This window comes from Lissotriton vulgaris, chromosome 11 (assembly GCF_964263255.1).
Source record: "Lissotriton vulgaris chromosome 11, aLisVul1.2, whole genome shotgun sequence".
Classification (NCBI taxonomy): domain Eukaryota; kingdom Metazoa; phylum Chordata; class Amphibia; order Caudata; family Salamandridae; genus Lissotriton; species Lissotriton vulgaris.
In genome coordinates, this window is record NC_141699.1 from 1,036,818,643 (window position 1) to 1,036,837,171 (window position 18,529).

An 18,529-nucleotide genomic window follows, 5' to 3' on the forward strand; every position below is an offset into this window, starting at 1 on the left:
ATTGGCGGCAGATCCAAAGAGAGATAATGACTGTGGTAGTCCTAGATACAAAAGTTGTATTCCTAAGGGAGATGAACGACTGGGATGCCACAACTAGCTCCAAAATCTTGGCGGGAATTGGTTTGATGTTGGCTAAGTGTAAAATCGCTAGATATAGGAGGAGCAGTACATCCACACTGGCAGACTGGCTGTGCGTCAGTGGAGAAAACGGTTTACAAGTTCAGTGGGTGTCTACAAAATTATCAAAGATTTTGGGGGCTATGGATCAGTATGCAAGACTTTATTAGGTAACACTGACAAATACACACCATTGGTTAAGTGTGCAATGACCAGTGGGTGTGAGATATTTTGCAGAATTTGGGGTTTTGGCCTGTATGTAGTGAAAATTGCAAGTTTTTTATTTCTGTCTTGCCAGATGTATACATGCCTGTGCTGTGTTTTAGAAAAAGCAATGACATTAAGTTATAAAAAAAACAATCTGCTGTATGGCTCTGAATCACCTAATGGCAAATCCACTCTGCTGACGAAATGCCAAAGCTGAGCCTTTTGTAACTAAATCATTTTTTGTGTTGCGAATGCTGTTATGTATTTGGAGCTTTACTCTAGCTTCAATTGGTGATATCCTTTGTGGAGGTCACATATGGAGAGTATCCTCATCCCTTTGAGGGGTTTCTTTTTATCATTGATATTAAGCAGTGGGTCCCTTTCTTATTCAATTACTTTTGTGGCTCATGCCTAGGAGGATTTAAACGTTTCCATTGTATTTCTTTGGGACTATCGCTATTAGTTACTCCCATTGGTTTGGGCTGTTCATTTCCTCAAACACATCAGGCCTAATAGGGATTGCACTCCTTCATCCTCAGTGCTTTGAGGGTGAATATCAGTTCTCCAATGTGGCTGAGTAACTGGAGGTTCTGACTTGTTTATTTGTAGTTGCATCTCTTTGAGCTATCCTTGTCCTCCGAACTAAGTGACAGTACTCTATGGGACATTGAATGTGCCTCTGTTGTGGTGTTCCTCGTTTTTTCTCTTGAGCTAAGCCCTCATGGCAGCACTTCACTTTGAGCAAAATCCCTCTCCCAAATTGTGATGACAATAGCCCTTTCTCCTGACAGGCTGAATGAACCCCTTCCAGGGGCATGCAAGGATGTGACGTTAAATAGCATGCTACTTTAGCACATTGATTGACTGCCTCCTTAGGATGCTGAGTGATAGTGTGCTATATTGTACAAAAGTGATTTCGGGAGGCACCATCAACTGCCACCCGCTCCCCAATGGCATTTTAAATAGCAACCATTCTATGTCCTCTTCATCCCTCCATAGTGATTTAAATGACCACCTTCCCCGACACTCTGTTACCTTTTGGCTAGGTTTGTGCTATAGAAATACCATACACTTACATACATAGTGCATTGAATAGCCACCTTTCAACACGTATGCAATGACAGACTGCACCCCTATAGAACTCGAACAAATAGCCTAGCCTCTATATTGTGTTTAAAGATGGCATCCATCGGCAAATTAATGATGGCTGTTTACCACTATGTAAATTGATTGATACCACCACACTCCCTCCATTATAGACTGATTGAAAGGCCCCCCTAGTCCTTTGTACACATGGATGATAGCCAAACGTGAAAAGTTGAGTGACAGTTGGTGATACATTAAGGCCACTATAGACATCTACCTTATGGCACCACCACAATTGGACACAGAAGAGTAAATGCAACAACTGGCCTCAAAATTGGACTTGTTGTTAGGGGAATGTGAGTAGCTGAACAACAAGAATTAGTTTTGCTGAAGTCTCAGAAAATCGTTGCTTCAGATCTGTTAACATCCTCCTTTTTGTCCTTTGGACACTTGAATGCTTTGAAATATAGAGAGCTCTATTATTATCATGTATCAACTCATCAATCTTAATTGTCTTGAAAAATAGCAAGTAATGTGTTGAACAATGAACAATGTCCCTTTGAGCGCAAGCAGTTTGGGGATAAAGGTGGTCCTGAATGTGTGGTTGACAGAGGCCAAGGAGAATACGGAACCAATATACAATCTATACATAATATATGTTATAAACACTGCTGGCACTCTAGTTATTAAAGGGCAGAGTGACAAAGGTTTGGGTTGTGGAACTGGAAGGAATTGTGCTAGTGTCTCCATTCAGAGTGCTGCTCTGAATGGAGCAAGCAGGACATCTGAGCGCACTTTTCAATTAGAGCCTCACCCATACAGAATAGGAAGTGGTGACTTGGATTCAGTGCTTCGCGTTTCATGATGGTATTGAAGATTACTCCAGGGTTTCTGTGGAAAAATGCATTATATCAGTGTGTCATCGGGGATGCGATTGGAACCTGGAAGGGAGTTTGCTGAAGTGAAGGCATGGAAGTTCAGGACTTTAGTCTAAGAGAAGATCAAGACCTGAAGACCAGAGGAATGGACAGAAGAAGGGGAAATACATTTGAGCTTGATCTGCAAAGAGGTAGTAGTATGGGTATTACAAGGAAGAACAAGCATTTGCAATGCAATAGGTCTCGCATTAGGAAAGTTTAAGCTATATGTATTGTAAATGACACATTTTTTATTTATGTTTTTGTTTTAGAAAATAGCGAAATTAACCCTTTCGATGCTGATGACGAGCTCAGCTCGTCATGATGCACGGGTGAGCTGTGCTGATGACGAGCTGAGCTCGTCATGAAACAATGGGAAAGCAAAGGATCCAGCATGAGAGGGGAAAACGCCTAGCAGCCAAGGTGTTAATAGCTTTGTCATTTACAATGCCAATAGTTATAACTTTCGCAAATATGACACCTATAGCATTTGTAATGCAATATGTGTTGTATTTACGTGACTTACATGTATTGATATTACAAATAACAATGGCTTTTAATTTTTTTAAATAATTAATACTTAAATAAGTTATTGTAATTTATAATGGCAATAGCTTAAAGTGTTGTAAATAACTTTTGTGAAGATTATGTTCAGTGTATTTTATTGTGACGAAACAGAAGTGAAATATTTACATCTTTTTGTTACATTTGTAATAAAGCTTGAAACATTGAGAGAACATATTTGAACCAGGTGTTGTTGAATGGTTGCACAGATTGATGCTGTGGTGGCGCTGAGTGATGTTGTGATGGCGAACGAGTGATGCTGTGGCGTTCAGTGATGCTGTGGTAGCACATAGTGATGTTGTTGTGCCCCTGAGTGATGCTGTGGTGGTGCTGAGTGATGCTGTATGCTATGCTATGCTACGTTTTGCTATCCTATGCTTTGATTTGTTTTGCAATGCTATGCTGTGTTTTGTTATGCTATGCTATGTTTTGTTATGCTATGCTATGTTTTATTATGCTATGCTTTGTTTTGCTATGCTATGTTTTGTTATGCTATGCTATGTTTTGTTGTGTTTGGTATGCTATGTTTTGCTATGCTATTATATGTTTTGTTTTGCTATGCTATGTTTTGTTGTGTTTTGTTAAGCTATGCTATGTTTTGTTGTGTTTTGCTATGTTTTGTTATGCTATGTGTTTTGTTTTGCTTTGTTATGCTATGTTTTGTTATGTTATGCTTCGTTTTGTTATGCTATGTTTTGTTTTCCTATCCTATGCTTTGTTTTGTTATGCCATGCTTTGTTTTGTTATGCTATATTTTGTTATGCTATGCTATGTTTTGTGTTTCGTTATGCTATGCTATATTTTGTTGTGTTTTGCTATGCTTTGCTATGCTATGCTATGCTTTGTTATGCTATGCTATGCTATGTTTTGTTATGCTATGCTATGTTTTGTTATGCTATGCTATGTTTTGTTGTGTTTTATTATGCTATGCTTTGTTTTGCTATGCTATGTTTTGTTATGCTATGCTATGCTTTGTTATGCTATGTTTTGCTATGCTATGCTATGTTTTGTTATGCTATGCTAAGCTTTGTTTTGTTATGCTATGCTAAGCTTTGTTTTGGTATGCTATGCTGTGTTTTGTTGTGGTTTGTTATGCTATGCTATGTTTTGCTATGCTTTGCAATGCTATGTTTTGTTATGTTATGCTATGTTTTGTTCTGCTATGTTTTGTTGTGTTTTGTTATGCTATGCTATGTTTTGTTATACTATCCTATGCTTTGCTATGCTTTGTTATGTTATGCTATGCTTTGTTATGTTATGCTATGCTTTGTTTTGTTATGCTATGTTTTGTTATGCTATGTTTTGTTGTGTTTCGTTATGCTATGCTATGTTGTGTTATGCTATGTTTTGTTATGCTATGCTTTGTTTTATGTTATGTTATGCTATGTTTTGTTATGTTATGCTATTTTTTGTTCTGCTATGTTTTCTTGTGTTTTGTTATGCTATGCTATGTTTTGTTATACTATCCTATGTTTTGCTATGCTTTGTTATGCTATGCTATGCTTTGTTTTGTTATGCTATGTTTTGTTATGCTATGTTTTGTTTTGCTATGCTATGTTTTGTTTTGTTTTGTTATGCCATGATTTGTTTTGCTATCATATGCTTTGTTTTGTTATGCTATGTTTTGCTATCCTATGATTTTCTTCGTTATGCTATGCTGTGTTTTGTTATGCTATGTTTGTTATGCTATGCTGGTGAGGGTGTGTGAGTGTGTGTGAGGGTGAGTGAGGGTGAGTGAGGGGGTGTGAGGGTGAGGGGTGAGGGAGGGTGAGGGTGACGAGGTGAGGATGAGGGGGGTGAGGGCGAGGGGGTGTGAGGGTGAGTGAGTGGGTGTGTGAGGGGGTGAGTGTGTGAGGATGAGAGGGTGTGTGCGGGTGAGGGTGAGGGTGTGTGAGGGGGTGTGAGGGTGAGGTGGTGTGAGAGTGAAGGGATGTGAAGGTGTGTGAGGACGAGGGGGTGTGAGGGTGAGGGGCTGTGAGGGTGAGGGTGTGAGAGGGTGTGTGGAGGTGAGAGGGTGGGTGAGGGAGGGTGAGAGGGTGTGTGAGGGTGAAAGGGTGTGTGAGGGTGAGGGTGAGAGGGTGGGTGAGAGGGTGAGTGAGGGCGAGGGGGTGTTTGAGGGGTGAGGGGATGTGAGGGGAGGGGGTGTGAGGGTGAGGGTGTGAGGGAGGGTGAGGGCATGTGAGGGTGAGGGGGTGTGAGGGTGTATGAGGGTGAGGATGAGGGGGGTGAGGAGGTGTGTGAGGGTGTGTGAGGGTGAGGGTGAGTGAGGGTGGTTGAGGGTGTGAGGGTGAGAGGGTGTGTGAGGGTGAGAGGGGTGGGTGAGAGGGTGGATGAGAGGGTGTGTGGGGGTGAGGGTGTGTGAGGGTGGGTGAGGATGAGGGGGCGTGAGGGTGAGGAGGTGTGAGAGTAGGGGTGGGTGAGGGTGTGTGTGGGGGTGTGAGGGTGAGTGGGGGTGTGAGGGTGAGGGGGTGTGAGTGTGAGGGTGAGTGAGTGTGTGAGGGTGAGGGTCCAAAGTAAATGGTGGCAGGGCAGACATCATAAGACCGAGAGAAGAGACTGCGTCGGTCAGTTTCAGAATCAGGAGGGGCAGAGTCAGCACAGTCTGCGAGGGATCAACGTGTCTAGAGGCAAAGCATAGCGGATGTAGCATTGCAGCTAGCAAGTAGAGTGTTTTCAAGCTGAGTATCCCTAGAGATGGCAACACAGCAACAGCATTTGAGGAGCAAACAAGCACGGTAGGCTTTCACTTTCGTCCAGAAAAAAAACCGAGAAAGGTGCAGAGAACGCCGAACAAAACACGGCTTCCCCGCGAAATGGATGCAAAAAAAAAAAACTCTTGGCATTGCTGTGGCGCTGGAGCACATTCCTTTGAAGCCTGAGGAGGGGGGGCTGGGGAGCGGATTCCTTTGAAGTCAGACAAATGGTGGTGTGTGATGTGCACTCGGGAGTGGGGGGGCGGGGGAGTGGCAGCCTTTGAAGTCTGATGCCGAGGCACAGACAAATAGTGGTGTGGGATGTGCACGCGGGGGAGCGGCAGCCTTTGAAGTCTCATGCCTAGACACAGATAAATGGTGGTGTGTGATGTGGCTGGCGATAATGTGCACGCGCACAGCTCACATGAAATGTACGTGATCCGCAGGCTAGGTAGACTTTCTTTTCCGCTTACTATAATCTCGCCTATTAATCCCTGCGGGATATAATAGGCAAGACCTAAAAATGAGGAGGCGGTGGGCTGAATATTGGGCAACGTGCTGTTAAGGCCACTGGTTGCCTATCTTAATAATAGATTGGGGATGTCAAATGCTGCTGAGATGATGAAGAGGTTGCAATATAGTTTGTTTTGGTGGGCCGAGATGACAGCATTTTATACATGAGTGATGGCAGTTTCTAAGAAGTAAAGCTTCCAGAATCCAGGGTTTAGCGGCTTGGGGTTGTAAAGACAGATTAGGGAATGTTTCTATACGAGATAATCTAAAGGTTTAAAAAGAAAGTTAGTTGCAAGTTGGGGCGGTAGATTCAGGGGGATGGCATGTCAGTACTTCCCTTTGCATTAGAATGTTGTACCCAACACAAATAGACATTCACAATCCTATGATTCCAAAAACGTTTGAGGATTCAAAAAAAGAGATTTATCCTCTTCAAATTATCAATTGTAAATGGTGATACATAGTGTTCTATTTTGGGGGAGGCAAGAAGTGTTTTCACAGTTTTGAACAATGTACTAGTAACCTTGTGAAAATGTCTACTTACAGCTTCAGAGGAGGCAGAAAGAAAAATCCAGTATGGAAAATCAGTTGAAAGACTTTGAAGAAAGAATTGACGCTATGTCTGCACACCTGAAAAATGTCCGCCAGGAGCTTACATACACCCAGGTAACAATCCATTCTCAAATGTGAGAACTGCTTCCCAATATTTTCTGCATTGTCTTAATTTTTGAAGTACCAAAGTCGAAAATTACATTTTTTTATTAAAAAAACGCCTGGTTTTTGGTGACCCATTGTTTTTACTGTACAAAAATATCTGGTATTTCAGTCAGAAGATGGTCCATGTATCGGGTTTACCTGTTAAGGTTTTCCACCAAAAGTTTTTTGCCTTCAGTGTCTCACGTTTAGTGTACACTCCTCTCTCGAAATGTTTGCTAGTGTACCATATTTAGGTCTAGCTAGAAACAAGTTTAGTTGTTTGCCAGAGCTATTGTCATTATGGTTCTATAAAGAGAGGGGGCTTAAGAGGAGTATTTGTCTCAAAACACAGCATTTGGCTGGTACTTGTACTATTTCATTTCCCAGTGTATGATTTCATTACAATGTAAGAGTTGCATGGTTTTCAGCATGTGGCAGGGACCACTTGGTGAATTCAGAAGACAATTATAAATAAAAGCTTTTCGCATTAAAAGCAACACCTTGGGTATACTAATCAAATACTTACAGTATGAACTTGATAAGTATGTAAACCCACCATAATGGCTGACATTATTTGTCTGGCACCTCTCTGTTACCACTACATGGTTCCTCATTTTTTGATGCAGAGGCCTGCTAACCCTACTGTAATCATGGCCAGCCTGAGTGTTGTGATTGACATGCATTTGTGATGGATTTGTGGTGCACATTTTGCCAATCTCCAAGCTCTCCTATACTAATTCCTCCCATGCTTCATTTTGCCTCTCTTCTTGCTGGCTAGGTGTTGCTATGTATTTGATAGTTACTATTTACATTTGCTAGCCCATTGCATTTTTTTGTCGAGCTCACGTTAGCTTTCAGTTTGAGTGTATGCATCTGCTTGACAAAATGTGTTAGTATATAGCAGATTTAATCTAAAGAATTTCCTTTATATTGCATTTTCGTTGTTTTACATATCACCATGTAATGTGCTTTCTGATAGAGAATATTTGCACACCACTGAAGAGTGTGTTCTTATCTACCAGGTGGGGCCAGGGTACCTCTCCTGTTGAATAGCCGTGTTTGGCAGTTTCAAGTTGTCACAAATGCGCACTTTGATGTCCATACTGCATTAGGTATCGCCAATAGAAGGGATACCCAGGGACTTTGATTATGAGATTTTTCAATGACGTCTGCTGTTAAGAGCTCCTTTAGCCCTTTTTCATCTGCCTTTTAAAGGTGAAACGGTATTCTTCATTGGTTCTTGGCTTTCTGCTTGACATGTTTGTTGATGTGCAGCTGTACTCTAAAGTCTTTCATTTTTCCAAATCCTGTGAATAGCTTTGGGTGTCTGCATATTGTGGGTGGAATGTTTTTGTCCCTTGCAGATGATGGCAATCCATTTAAACTGTTCAGCTGTGAGCAAACCGAGGAGACACTCAGCTAGACTTGGACCATCCATTACATTAAATGTGTTCAGTTTCTACAGAGTGCCCTTTGCATGTAAACATTGCTGTGAACTTGCCATAACATGTGCTGTCATCATGGACATCCATAAACAGGTACTTGTCACTTTCTTGGGAGTACGACGAGGTTGAGCTGATGGTCGAGCTTCTGGATACTGATCTCCTTGAATTGGTTGGTTTGTGTGTGGTTGTGCTGGTTATGGATTAGCTGCTAATCTTGTCATGCACTGCTCTTGCTAGATGTTTTTCTCTGTTTCACTTGTTGGTACTTTCTTACTCGTGTTCTGGTGTCTGTATGCTGTGCTCTTCTTTACTTTTGATGCTTTGATTGGTTCTCGGTACTGCCTGACTCCAAAATGGCAGGTTTCATGCAAGTCAATGGGGCGCCCAGTCTCAAAACAGGCTGCCTGATGTTGCAATGGCTCCTCTAGCGGTGTGCAGTGGGAGAACCTGGCCTAAATATGGTGGTTTTATCTCACTCTCTCACTGGGTATAGCACGCATTTCTATTGTCGATGAGCTCTGGCAGTTGTCAGAGTGTCTGCTTCACTGTGTGGCCGGAATGTGTCTGCAGAAAGTGAGTCACTCTCTGACTATACGCAGGTCTCAATGTGTACTCACAGTGCAGATCTCTGGATTGTCCTTTCTTTGTTGTCCTCACCACTGTTTGTAATATTGGGAGCTGGCCAACTCATGGAATACCTGAAGAACACTCTGGGCTATTCCCAATCCGGATTCCACACAAACCACTAAACCAAAACTGCCCTGGTCGTTGCCATAGACAACATCAGAAACTCACTAGACCGTTGAGAAACGGCCATCTTGATTCTCCTCGACCTCTCATCAACATTCGACACTGTGTCCCACCACACCCTGATCAAGAGTCTTCATCCAATTGGAGTCCAAGAAGAAGTCCTCAAGTAGATCACATCCCTCCTCACTGGAAAAACTCAGAGAATCCGCCTACCACCATTCACCTCGGAACCCAAAGACACCATCTGCGGCATCCCTCAAGATTTGTCCCTCAGCCCTACACTGTTCAACTTCTTCATGAACCCCCTGCCCAACATCTTCAGAACCCATGGACTGAATTTCATATCCTGCGGAGACGACACCCAGCTCATTCTCTCTTTATCTGAAGACCCATCCACGACGAGGGCCAACTTTTACCTGTGCATGACCAGCGTTGCCGACTGGATGCAAAACACCTACCTGAAACTCTACACAGACAAAACAAAGTACTGATCTTTGGGAACAACAACTCCTCGTTGAATGACTCCTGGTGGTCTGTTGAAGTAGGAGCTTCACCCATTCCTACAGACCACGCGCGGAACCTGCACATGATCCTGGACAGTAAACGCCATAAAAAACGCCAGAGCAATTAAATATTCTCCTCCTGCTTCCTAACTCTTCGCATGGTCCGAAAGGTCTTCAAATGGCTACCAGACATACCGTCTTTAAAGCCTTCGTCACTAGCTGCTTGGACTACGGCAACGCACTCTACATAGGAATTACCACTCACCTCCTGAAGAGTCTGCAGATCATGTAGAACTCAGCAGCCAGACTCATCATCGACCTCCCTAAATGGACCCACTTTACCCACACTCCAGAAATGCCAATTCAAAATGCTGACCCACGCCTACAAAGCCCATCACAATCAAGTATCAGCATACATCAGCCACCGCCTGAGCTTCCACCAACCCTCCAGACACCTGCACAGTGCCTCCCTCTCCCTCGCTCACATCCCAGTGGAGGATGCTATTTTTCCTACCTGCTCCAAAGTCCTGAAACGCCCCCCCCCCCCCTCCACCTCCACCTCCGTACCTCACCCTCTCTTCAGGAATTCAGAAAGGTATTCAAGACTCGGCTGTTCGACTGATTCCAAACTTAGCAACCTGGCTCTCAGTGCCTGGATACCCTCGCAGATGATTAACAGGGCTCTATAAATCCTGTTTGATTGATTGGTGTAAAGATACTCTGGAGGCCCAGGGACATTTACAATAATTATTACCCTAATTATGCACACATTTGGACCAACTGGTAAGGGAGCTATTCTCCCACATGTGTTTGCTATCTTCCATTCCCCTCCACTCTGCCTTCCAGCCTCCTCCCACTTCCTGGCCACCAGGTCTCGATTCCTGAGAATGCCAGTGACTGTCTAGAGCGCTAACCTTACTGTTGACATGGTGTCAACTTATCAGTGACATATCAATTCCTTCCAATTCCAGGCATGTGTTCATGTCAAAGTGCATGTATAGGTTACGGAAAATATCTCTTCATTAAAATACTAAAGAATAAACTTCTTTTAAATCCAATTAGCAGCCATTTGAGAACAGCAATTTGAGATTTTTGGTGCATGCTGCTTTTGTGTTTGACTAAATCTATAGAGAAATCTGTGTACAAATTGTTGGCAATAGGTTTGAAATTGGGCAGGCTGAGAGAGCCTGTAATCTGTCTGACACGCTTCTGACACTGATAAGAGTATCTTTTGCTCTATTGCACTTCTCTGACCTGGTTTCCACGAATGTGTGTTGGTGTATCACTCTTAGGATCACACAGGCCGTGGCCTTAATGTTGCATTTTGGAGTATTGTGCATGGATTTCTTTGTGTTGAAACACAACTGTCTAACATTGTGTGGCGTTGGTGCTGTGTTCAATGCACTCTGGTGGGGTTTGTGATTGGAGTGTGATATGCTATGCTGTCTGTGTTGAACAACACAAAGGCTTCAGTCTGACTTTTAGACTGTCTTTTGCTGAACAGTGGTTTCTTGTAGGGACTAGGGCGATAGTTTATATTAGAGATAGGGAAGAGCGACTTTTTACCCATTCGTATTTTCTTTGATGTTTTGTTAGTCATCATGTGGTATGGTGGCCGCATGCTTATTGTAATATGTTGTAGTAAATCTATTCAGGGGTAGTGTTTTCCATTTGTACAGCCTTTGCCTCTCGCCAGTTAGCGAGGGAAGGAAAAATAGAGAGTTGTGTGTCAATTCTTACAATGGTAATTGGCACTGTGTAGGCAAGGTCAACATGGGTGTCTGTGTGCACCTATTGTGATATGTCTTTAATGGTGCTGTGAGGCAGTAAAGTGCCTTGTTTTGTCCGTTAGTACTTTATTTATTCAAACAAACTTGATGAAGGCTCCGATTTGTTTGTGTAGCCTTACCTGTCAACATGGGTGGTTTTCCGTTTGTGGGTGGGTTGGAATCATGCCATTGGAGAAGTTGTGTTGCGTTTAGTCATTGGTGTGAGTCGTAGCTGCGATGCCTATGTTGTATGTGTCGTTTGCATGTGTATTTCTATAAAATGGCCGCTCAGAGGTCAGGTCTGTTTGATGTTGCTGAGCTTGGCTCTAGTAGAAGGGCACGTGTCGGACATTTGGCTCAAACCTGCATTTTTAACAAAAATCGAATTAAATGAAGTAATGGTGAACTCTTTATTTTATAGTCTCTCTGCAGAGCTAGAGAAAAAGAAACGGAAACCGAAGAACACTTTAAAATATTGGCCGATAGGGAAATTGGCCGTCTTCAGCAGGAGATACAGAGGCTGGAAAACGAGCTAGTAGCTTTGAGAGAGAAGAAAAACTCACAAGAAGTAAGCCTTTAGTATTTTATTACCTGACAAGCACTTATAGACGCCAGTTATAAGTACGTTTGTTTAGGCATGCTTGTGTTACCCTCTTAGACACAGATGTTTTTGGCACATAGTTAAACATTGTACTGATGTGTGGCACAAAAGCCGAGAAAAACGTAAGTATGTTTGGCTTTATTCTCTTGATTTGCAAAAAAAGTTCAGAAAAGCAAGGTTCATGAAACCCAACACAATCTGCATATAAAGATTACAAAAAATAAGTATGTAGAAAATCAGTTCCCATATTCAGTAGGTATCTGGAAGTATGTTCAAGGATGTAATTGTTTTCTTCAAGAGCTGGAAAACATACAGACAAAAATCTTTCAATATCTAATGTGGTGTATTAATTGACATCAGTTAATCACTCGCCACCTAACCACAACAATTATTATTTGTATTTCAATAATGTCTTATTTAAAGGCAGTAAATGTTTCTCCCCAACAGAAATTGACCGGTATTGGCCGGTATTGCTCTAGATCTTTCCACATCACCCCTTCTGTTAGGATGAACCAGATCAATGAAGACCACTGAAGTCCACCACGCACCAAACTCAGGCAAATTGTAGTCTTTCCATTGTGGCTTAATCACGTCTTGGAACCACTGAATTGAAATAGTTTCATCATTTTAAGAAGGGATGAGCGCATTCCACATCTACAGATGTCGGTTCGATATTGCTTCTTCTCACAGTAGCCATGTCAGTTAGGACAAACAGCTACCATTTTACCCTAGGCAGGTTTTTCAAGAAAGGGACTTCAAAACTGCTGTTCAAATCCTTGTACTCTTTCATCTGGATGGTGATAATGCCTTATTCGATGGCCTAAATTGATTCGATGGCCTCCCAGACTGCACTAGCACCCATTTGGGGCATCTAGACCCAGAAGAAATAGGATCACATCACCCCTATCCTGATGGAACTCATTGGCTCCCCATGCCAGCCTGCACCATCTTCAAAACTAGCTGAATCATTTACAAAGCCATAACAATCAGCACCCTTACAACTTGCTGACAAGCTCACTATCTATGGTGGTTGTCAGCACACCCACAGCCAGGACACTATCAGACTGCAAACTAAGAAGTTTGAAAAGAAAAAAAACAAGACAACATGTCTTTTCATCTATGCACACAGTATCTGGAACAACCTCTCCGTATCCATCAAGGCTGCCCCAGTACTGCTGTGGCCATCCGAGCGAAGACACCATTCAAGTACCAATTCTCCAAATTGCTAGGCACCAGAGGGGCAGTTTTCAGTCTCTATAAGATTTTATAGGTGCCTGCATTCCACCAAAAGTGCAACATAACAGGGAATGGGAATGCATTCTGGAACACAGATCACAAATAAATAGTGGTAGAGGCTAAGCAGAGACATACACTCTATCTCAGAGATACATTAAAAGATATGGTACCACACCCCCACATACTACACCAGATGTATCACAACCCTTTCCAAATATGCTGGATAGGATGTGGAGAACTGGGTTTAGCACTGTACATATGGGGGGATTGCCTGGTGGTCCATCCTTTTTGGAAGGAATTCTCCAAACTACTACACAGCGTCTTAGGCTACCCGATTTCCTCTGCACCAGAAGTAATGCTCCTAGATCTTAATCCTGCAGACTTGGGGGCCCTGACGAACCACATTTGCCATATGATTTTACAATGCCTAGGGGCAGCAAAACTGCCTATAGCTCACAACTGGAAAATGGCGGAATGTCGATCACTCCCTAAGTGGTATCATAGATTATTAACCAAACTTGTTATGGAACGGTTGATAAGCAATATCAATGGCACTTGTCTACTGTACAACAGCAAATAGAGGCCGCTATATGTTGAGTGGTGGCCCACAGAACTCGTTGGAGGGGCCTGGGCCTCTTTCAGTGACGTGGCTGGAGGAGCCCCACTTTCCTTCATCCTCACGTGTCGAGATGTGGACCAAGACACCAACAACGGCACTTTTTATATCCACTAGGTTTGACCTTTTGGGTAGATACATGGGGTGAGGTGTTTTCTCCCTTCTGCACTTGGGGCTGGCAGAAGACAGGGTAATAAGTACATACATAGGGCCTCAGTCTATTTGTGGTCTGACCGGTTCTTTTTTTTGTTACATCGCTTAGACAATGTGATAACTGTAATTATGACTTGCAAGCAACCTATTTTGGAGTGTCCTCTTATGCAGCCGCCATGGCCTGTTGTGTCTTCGCTCTTCACCTTAAAACTCAAAAAAGAGATCTGCTGTGCAAAGTAGGGGGTAGGATTTATGTATCGTAATCCAATATTACTTTATGTTAATAAAATCCTAGAACTTCACTGGAAAAAACAGAGGTTAATGTAACCTTATTGTTAGGTGAATTTGTCAGTGACAATATTCACGTTTTGATCTAAAAAAAAAGCCACAGAAATTCACAAGTTATAGTTAGCAGAGCTAAGCACTGCTTATGGCCTTACATATGACATTACTTATGACATGTTCTATGACAACATTTATGACATCACTCATAAAATCTTAAAATTCCATCATTGATGACACCACTGATGACAACATCCAATATTCTTTTTTATACATTGCTCTTTAAATGGGAATACCATTAGAACTATGGAAGTAAGTGCAAAATAGCTTAGAATAATATGAAGCCTCCTTTCTGCTATCATACATACAGCCCCCTTAAGTAAAGCAAGCTTCTGTTATTTGCAACATTGACCCCATACCATACACTTCAATGGCAGCTGAGTTCATGTTGACTATGGAACCACAGATGAATGGGTAACCTATCCTGCATATGGTGTTCAATCTGTATACAGCTGTTCAGGAAAAACCAAGCTCCTCGAGATACTCAAGCCCTTTGCATAACTAATGTCCTACATCAGACACTCTTTACATTATTCAAACCCCTGACAGTCACAGAACCTACATTGAGAAATTAAGTGGGTACTTTTAACAGTGTTTACTCTATGAAGAGAGAGTTTACTCTGTACCACACTTTTTGCAGACAGGGAAACTTTCATGAGAAATACACCACAGAGAAGTCAAAAGTATCTACTAAACACAGTGTACGCTGTATGCAAAATGTGTTCAAGGAGCGACTATTCACTTAAAATAACCAAGAGTCTTTAGGTGCTAAATATCATACTACCTGCAGCCTTCCTACTGTGGTGAACTTTACAGATAGTCCTATTTCTGAAACAAAACAAGCACATGTACATAGGTTAGGACCTGCTACACATAGTCTTGTATGTTAAGTAGGAATGGTCATGCACAGGACACCAAAATCAGTTACAGAGCAGCATTAAAAAAATAGCATGGACTCTGTAAATCTGCTTCAGCAACTTTCTATTCAAATGAAATTCTAAGTGCTCAAAACTGTTCCAAAAACCTTTTTAAGGTGATTAAGGAATTATCTGACCCCTGTAATCTGCCTCTCTCTCCTCCGCTTTCTCAAATTCAGTGTGAGGAGCTTGCTCTGTTCTTCACTGAAAAAGTGGAAAATATCTACACCCAATTGACTAGACTGCATACAGGGCGTACAGTTAAATGACATTGCTCTAAATACCGATACTCGGAGCCCCTCTCTGGTAGCCTGTCAAAGCTGCCAAGCTACTCCTGGCCGGTAATCAAAACTTACTACATGGTACCCGTTGGAAATTATGGCTTTCAGAACTATTCTTCAGTCTATCAAGTCAGACTCCCCGCTGGATCCCTTACCACCCCACATGTTTATTTAATTAGATTCTAGCCTTCTACTTGTGATTATGGATCTTCTTGTATGCCCCAAGTTGGCAGGGTATGCCCAGGCGTGGGTCCCTTGTCACTTTGCCACTGGATTCAAGCTAGCCTGGCTGATAAAGGGTGTTACCCAGAAACCGGTCCCAAGATGCTTGTTTCCGGTTCAGGGAAGACCTGGTTTGGCAGTTTGGGCTGGAATGCTCCCATGAGGCACAGGGTCAAGACTGATTTGCATATAGCTGGGTCTGAACTGAGGTGGCTAAGTGAGGTAAAGAATGATGATGGATTCAACCCAGATCTGAGACTGGGGTGAGTGTCTGCAATGTTTTAGCGCTCCGTCCATCATCTCCTTGTGTTTTCTTCTTAATGCCTCACTTTGGGAGGGGTTTGTCCCCCAGAAGTGGAAACATAGCTATGGTTCTTCCACTCCTGTAAAAAGATAGTTTGGACCTGGACAATTTGTCAAATTTCTGCCACTTCTCCCTGTCACCCATTTTCTCCAAGATCCTGGAAAAACATGTCAAGGGCCAGCTGACCTCATTCGTGGAAGCTCAGAACTTTCTCCACCCATCTTAGTCTGTCCTCAGGGCTGTACACTGTTCTGAATCCACCATTTTGGATGTAACTGAGCTTGTGCTGCAGCTCCTGGATGAGGGAGGAACCGATGTGCATTTTTTATTAGACCTTAGCACAGCTTTTGATACCGTGTCCCACTCCATCTGGGTGGAAAGATTGATGGCACTTGGCCTTGCTCTGGAGTGGCTCTTCTTAAGGATGTCTTTTTAGTTTTATTCTTCCACTCCCAGGTCCAAAATATATGCCCTTTCCTCTGGAGTCAAGCAGGGTTCTGTGCTGTGCCTGATGTTGTTTAACATCTATATCCACCCTTAGGCGGATGAAGTAGAGAATAGTGGTTTGTCTCTTTTTTCTCATACTGATGTCAACCAGATCATCTTTACTGTGTCATCTGCTCATAATCATGGACCTTCTGATCCCAGTTTGGGCTTGAGTCGTATCTCTCTATGGAGGAATAACAACTCACTCAAGCTCAATGGGGACAAAACTGAGGTTATGATATTAGGCAAGAACCCTGCTCTCTGGGGCCCACAACATTGGTTCTACTTTATAGGTGCTCTGCCTACTTCATCTTCAAAGGTCAAGAACCTGGGCTTCCTTCTGGATGGCACGTTATCTATGTAGCTCCAAGTGGCTAGGGTGACTGGCACTTGTTTTGCAGTGCTCACATGGCTAAAAAAGATCCCTTGGTTGATCCCCGCTTCTGCGCAAATGACTGTGATTCAGGCCATATTCATCTCTAGATTAGAGTATCGCAATATGCTGCATTTGGGAGCTGACAAAGCTACTATCCGTCGGCTGCAGCTAGTGCAGAACGCTGGTGCTAGGCTTCTTTACTGGCTTCCCAAATCTACTTCAGTTTTGAATCTTTTCCATGAGCTGCATTGGCTCACAATCTTCAATCGTATCAAATTCAAAGCGCTATGTTACACATTTAAGGTCATCACTATATTCACGATTTGGTAATTTCGTGTCATCCTTCTCATTCCCTGAGATTCTCACACATGGCCTTGTTCTCAGTGGCGAGGTTCTGTTTGTCTCACATGAAAGGGCGTGCTTTTGCTTATATAGGCCGGAAATTATGGAATTCTGCCTAATAACTCAAGGCAGCTTACAATACTTGGTATGTAGTACGTAAAATCATAAGGAACACAAGCCAACTATCACCTGCACACAGAGTTATTGTCAAAACAAAGATTTATAGTGTGTTCAATACCTCCACATGGTGCATAAGGATCCCTTGCGTTTTTTAAACGCTTATACCGATTAGCTGGACAAAGGCTGTGCAAAATTAGGTAGAAATATATTATGGTAGTCACTTAAACTATAAAACAAACTAGCACACTCCTTGGATTATGTCATTAGTGATGTCATCATTGATGTCATTTAAGATGCCATGAGTGATGTCACAGAACATGCCATGAGTGATGTCATATGTGAGGTCATAAGCAGTGCATAGCGGGGCTCCCAAGTTAAAGATAACTCTATTTTTTTTTTAGTTCACAGCGTTAATGTTGTTACTGAAAAATTCACTTAACAATAATGTTACTTTAGCCTTTGTTTTTTTCAGTGAATATGTGTGTGTGCACGCACGCACACACACACGCACGCACACACACACACACACACACACACACACACACACACACACACATATATATATATATAAATATAAAACAAAGGTTAAAGTGAAGTTCTTATCAGTGATGTCATCAATGCTGCCGTTTAACATGTTATGACAGATATAATATGTAAGGTCATAAGCAGTGCATGGCACAATTTATAGTTGGCACAATAAACTATGACTAGTACATTTCAGTGGTTGATTTTGATTTGTAACAGTTTATTTTTTATCTGATTTCAACACCTATCTATAACTTTACTTTAACCTTTTGTTTCTTGTAGTGAATATTTATCAATCAGTATTGTCTTTATATCTATCTGTTTATTCTAGTATTGGATTTAAGTGTGATCCTCTATTTTCTTATTGCCTTAAGATGAGAATCTTCAAGTATATCTTGAACAGTTGTACAGACAAGTAAATCTGTGTTTCATTAGTAATCTATAAAAGCCAGCCTGCATAGTCTCAAACCACTGAAAGAAACACCCCTATTTAGCTTCAAGGTCCTTGGGTCATGTTATGGATTATGAAAGTACTGATTTTTAAAACTTGATAGTGTATGTTTAGTCTTTAACTATGATACACAAATTCAGTATGTTGAAATTCTTTGTTTGACTTACTTTCCCCAAAGGATTGTGTCTTTTGATAGGTTTATTTCATTACTTTACTTTACATAAGAGCTTTGCACCTGCAAGAATAACATTGCAGTGACCTGCCTCTCCCAATCCAAGATAAAAAATCATGAATTGC

General features: G+C 42.1%; 1 protein-coding gene across 1 annotated transcript in view; it reads left to right on the forward strand.

Annotated features, from left to right (window-relative positions):
* The window catches only part of CCDC39 (coiled-coil domain 39 molecular ruler complex subunit), a 164,574-nt gene that overhangs the window by 11,900 nt on the left and 134,145 nt on the right, over nucleotides 1-18,529 (forward strand). The window contains exons 2-3 of the mRNA XM_086944364.1: nucleotides 6,644-6,763; nucleotides 11,682-11,828. Of these exons, the coding sequence (XP_086800490.1) occupies nucleotides 6,644-6,763; nucleotides 11,682-11,828 (267 nt within the window). The remainder of the gene's footprint in view (nucleotides 1-6,643; nucleotides 6,764-11,681; nucleotides 11,829-18,529) is intronic.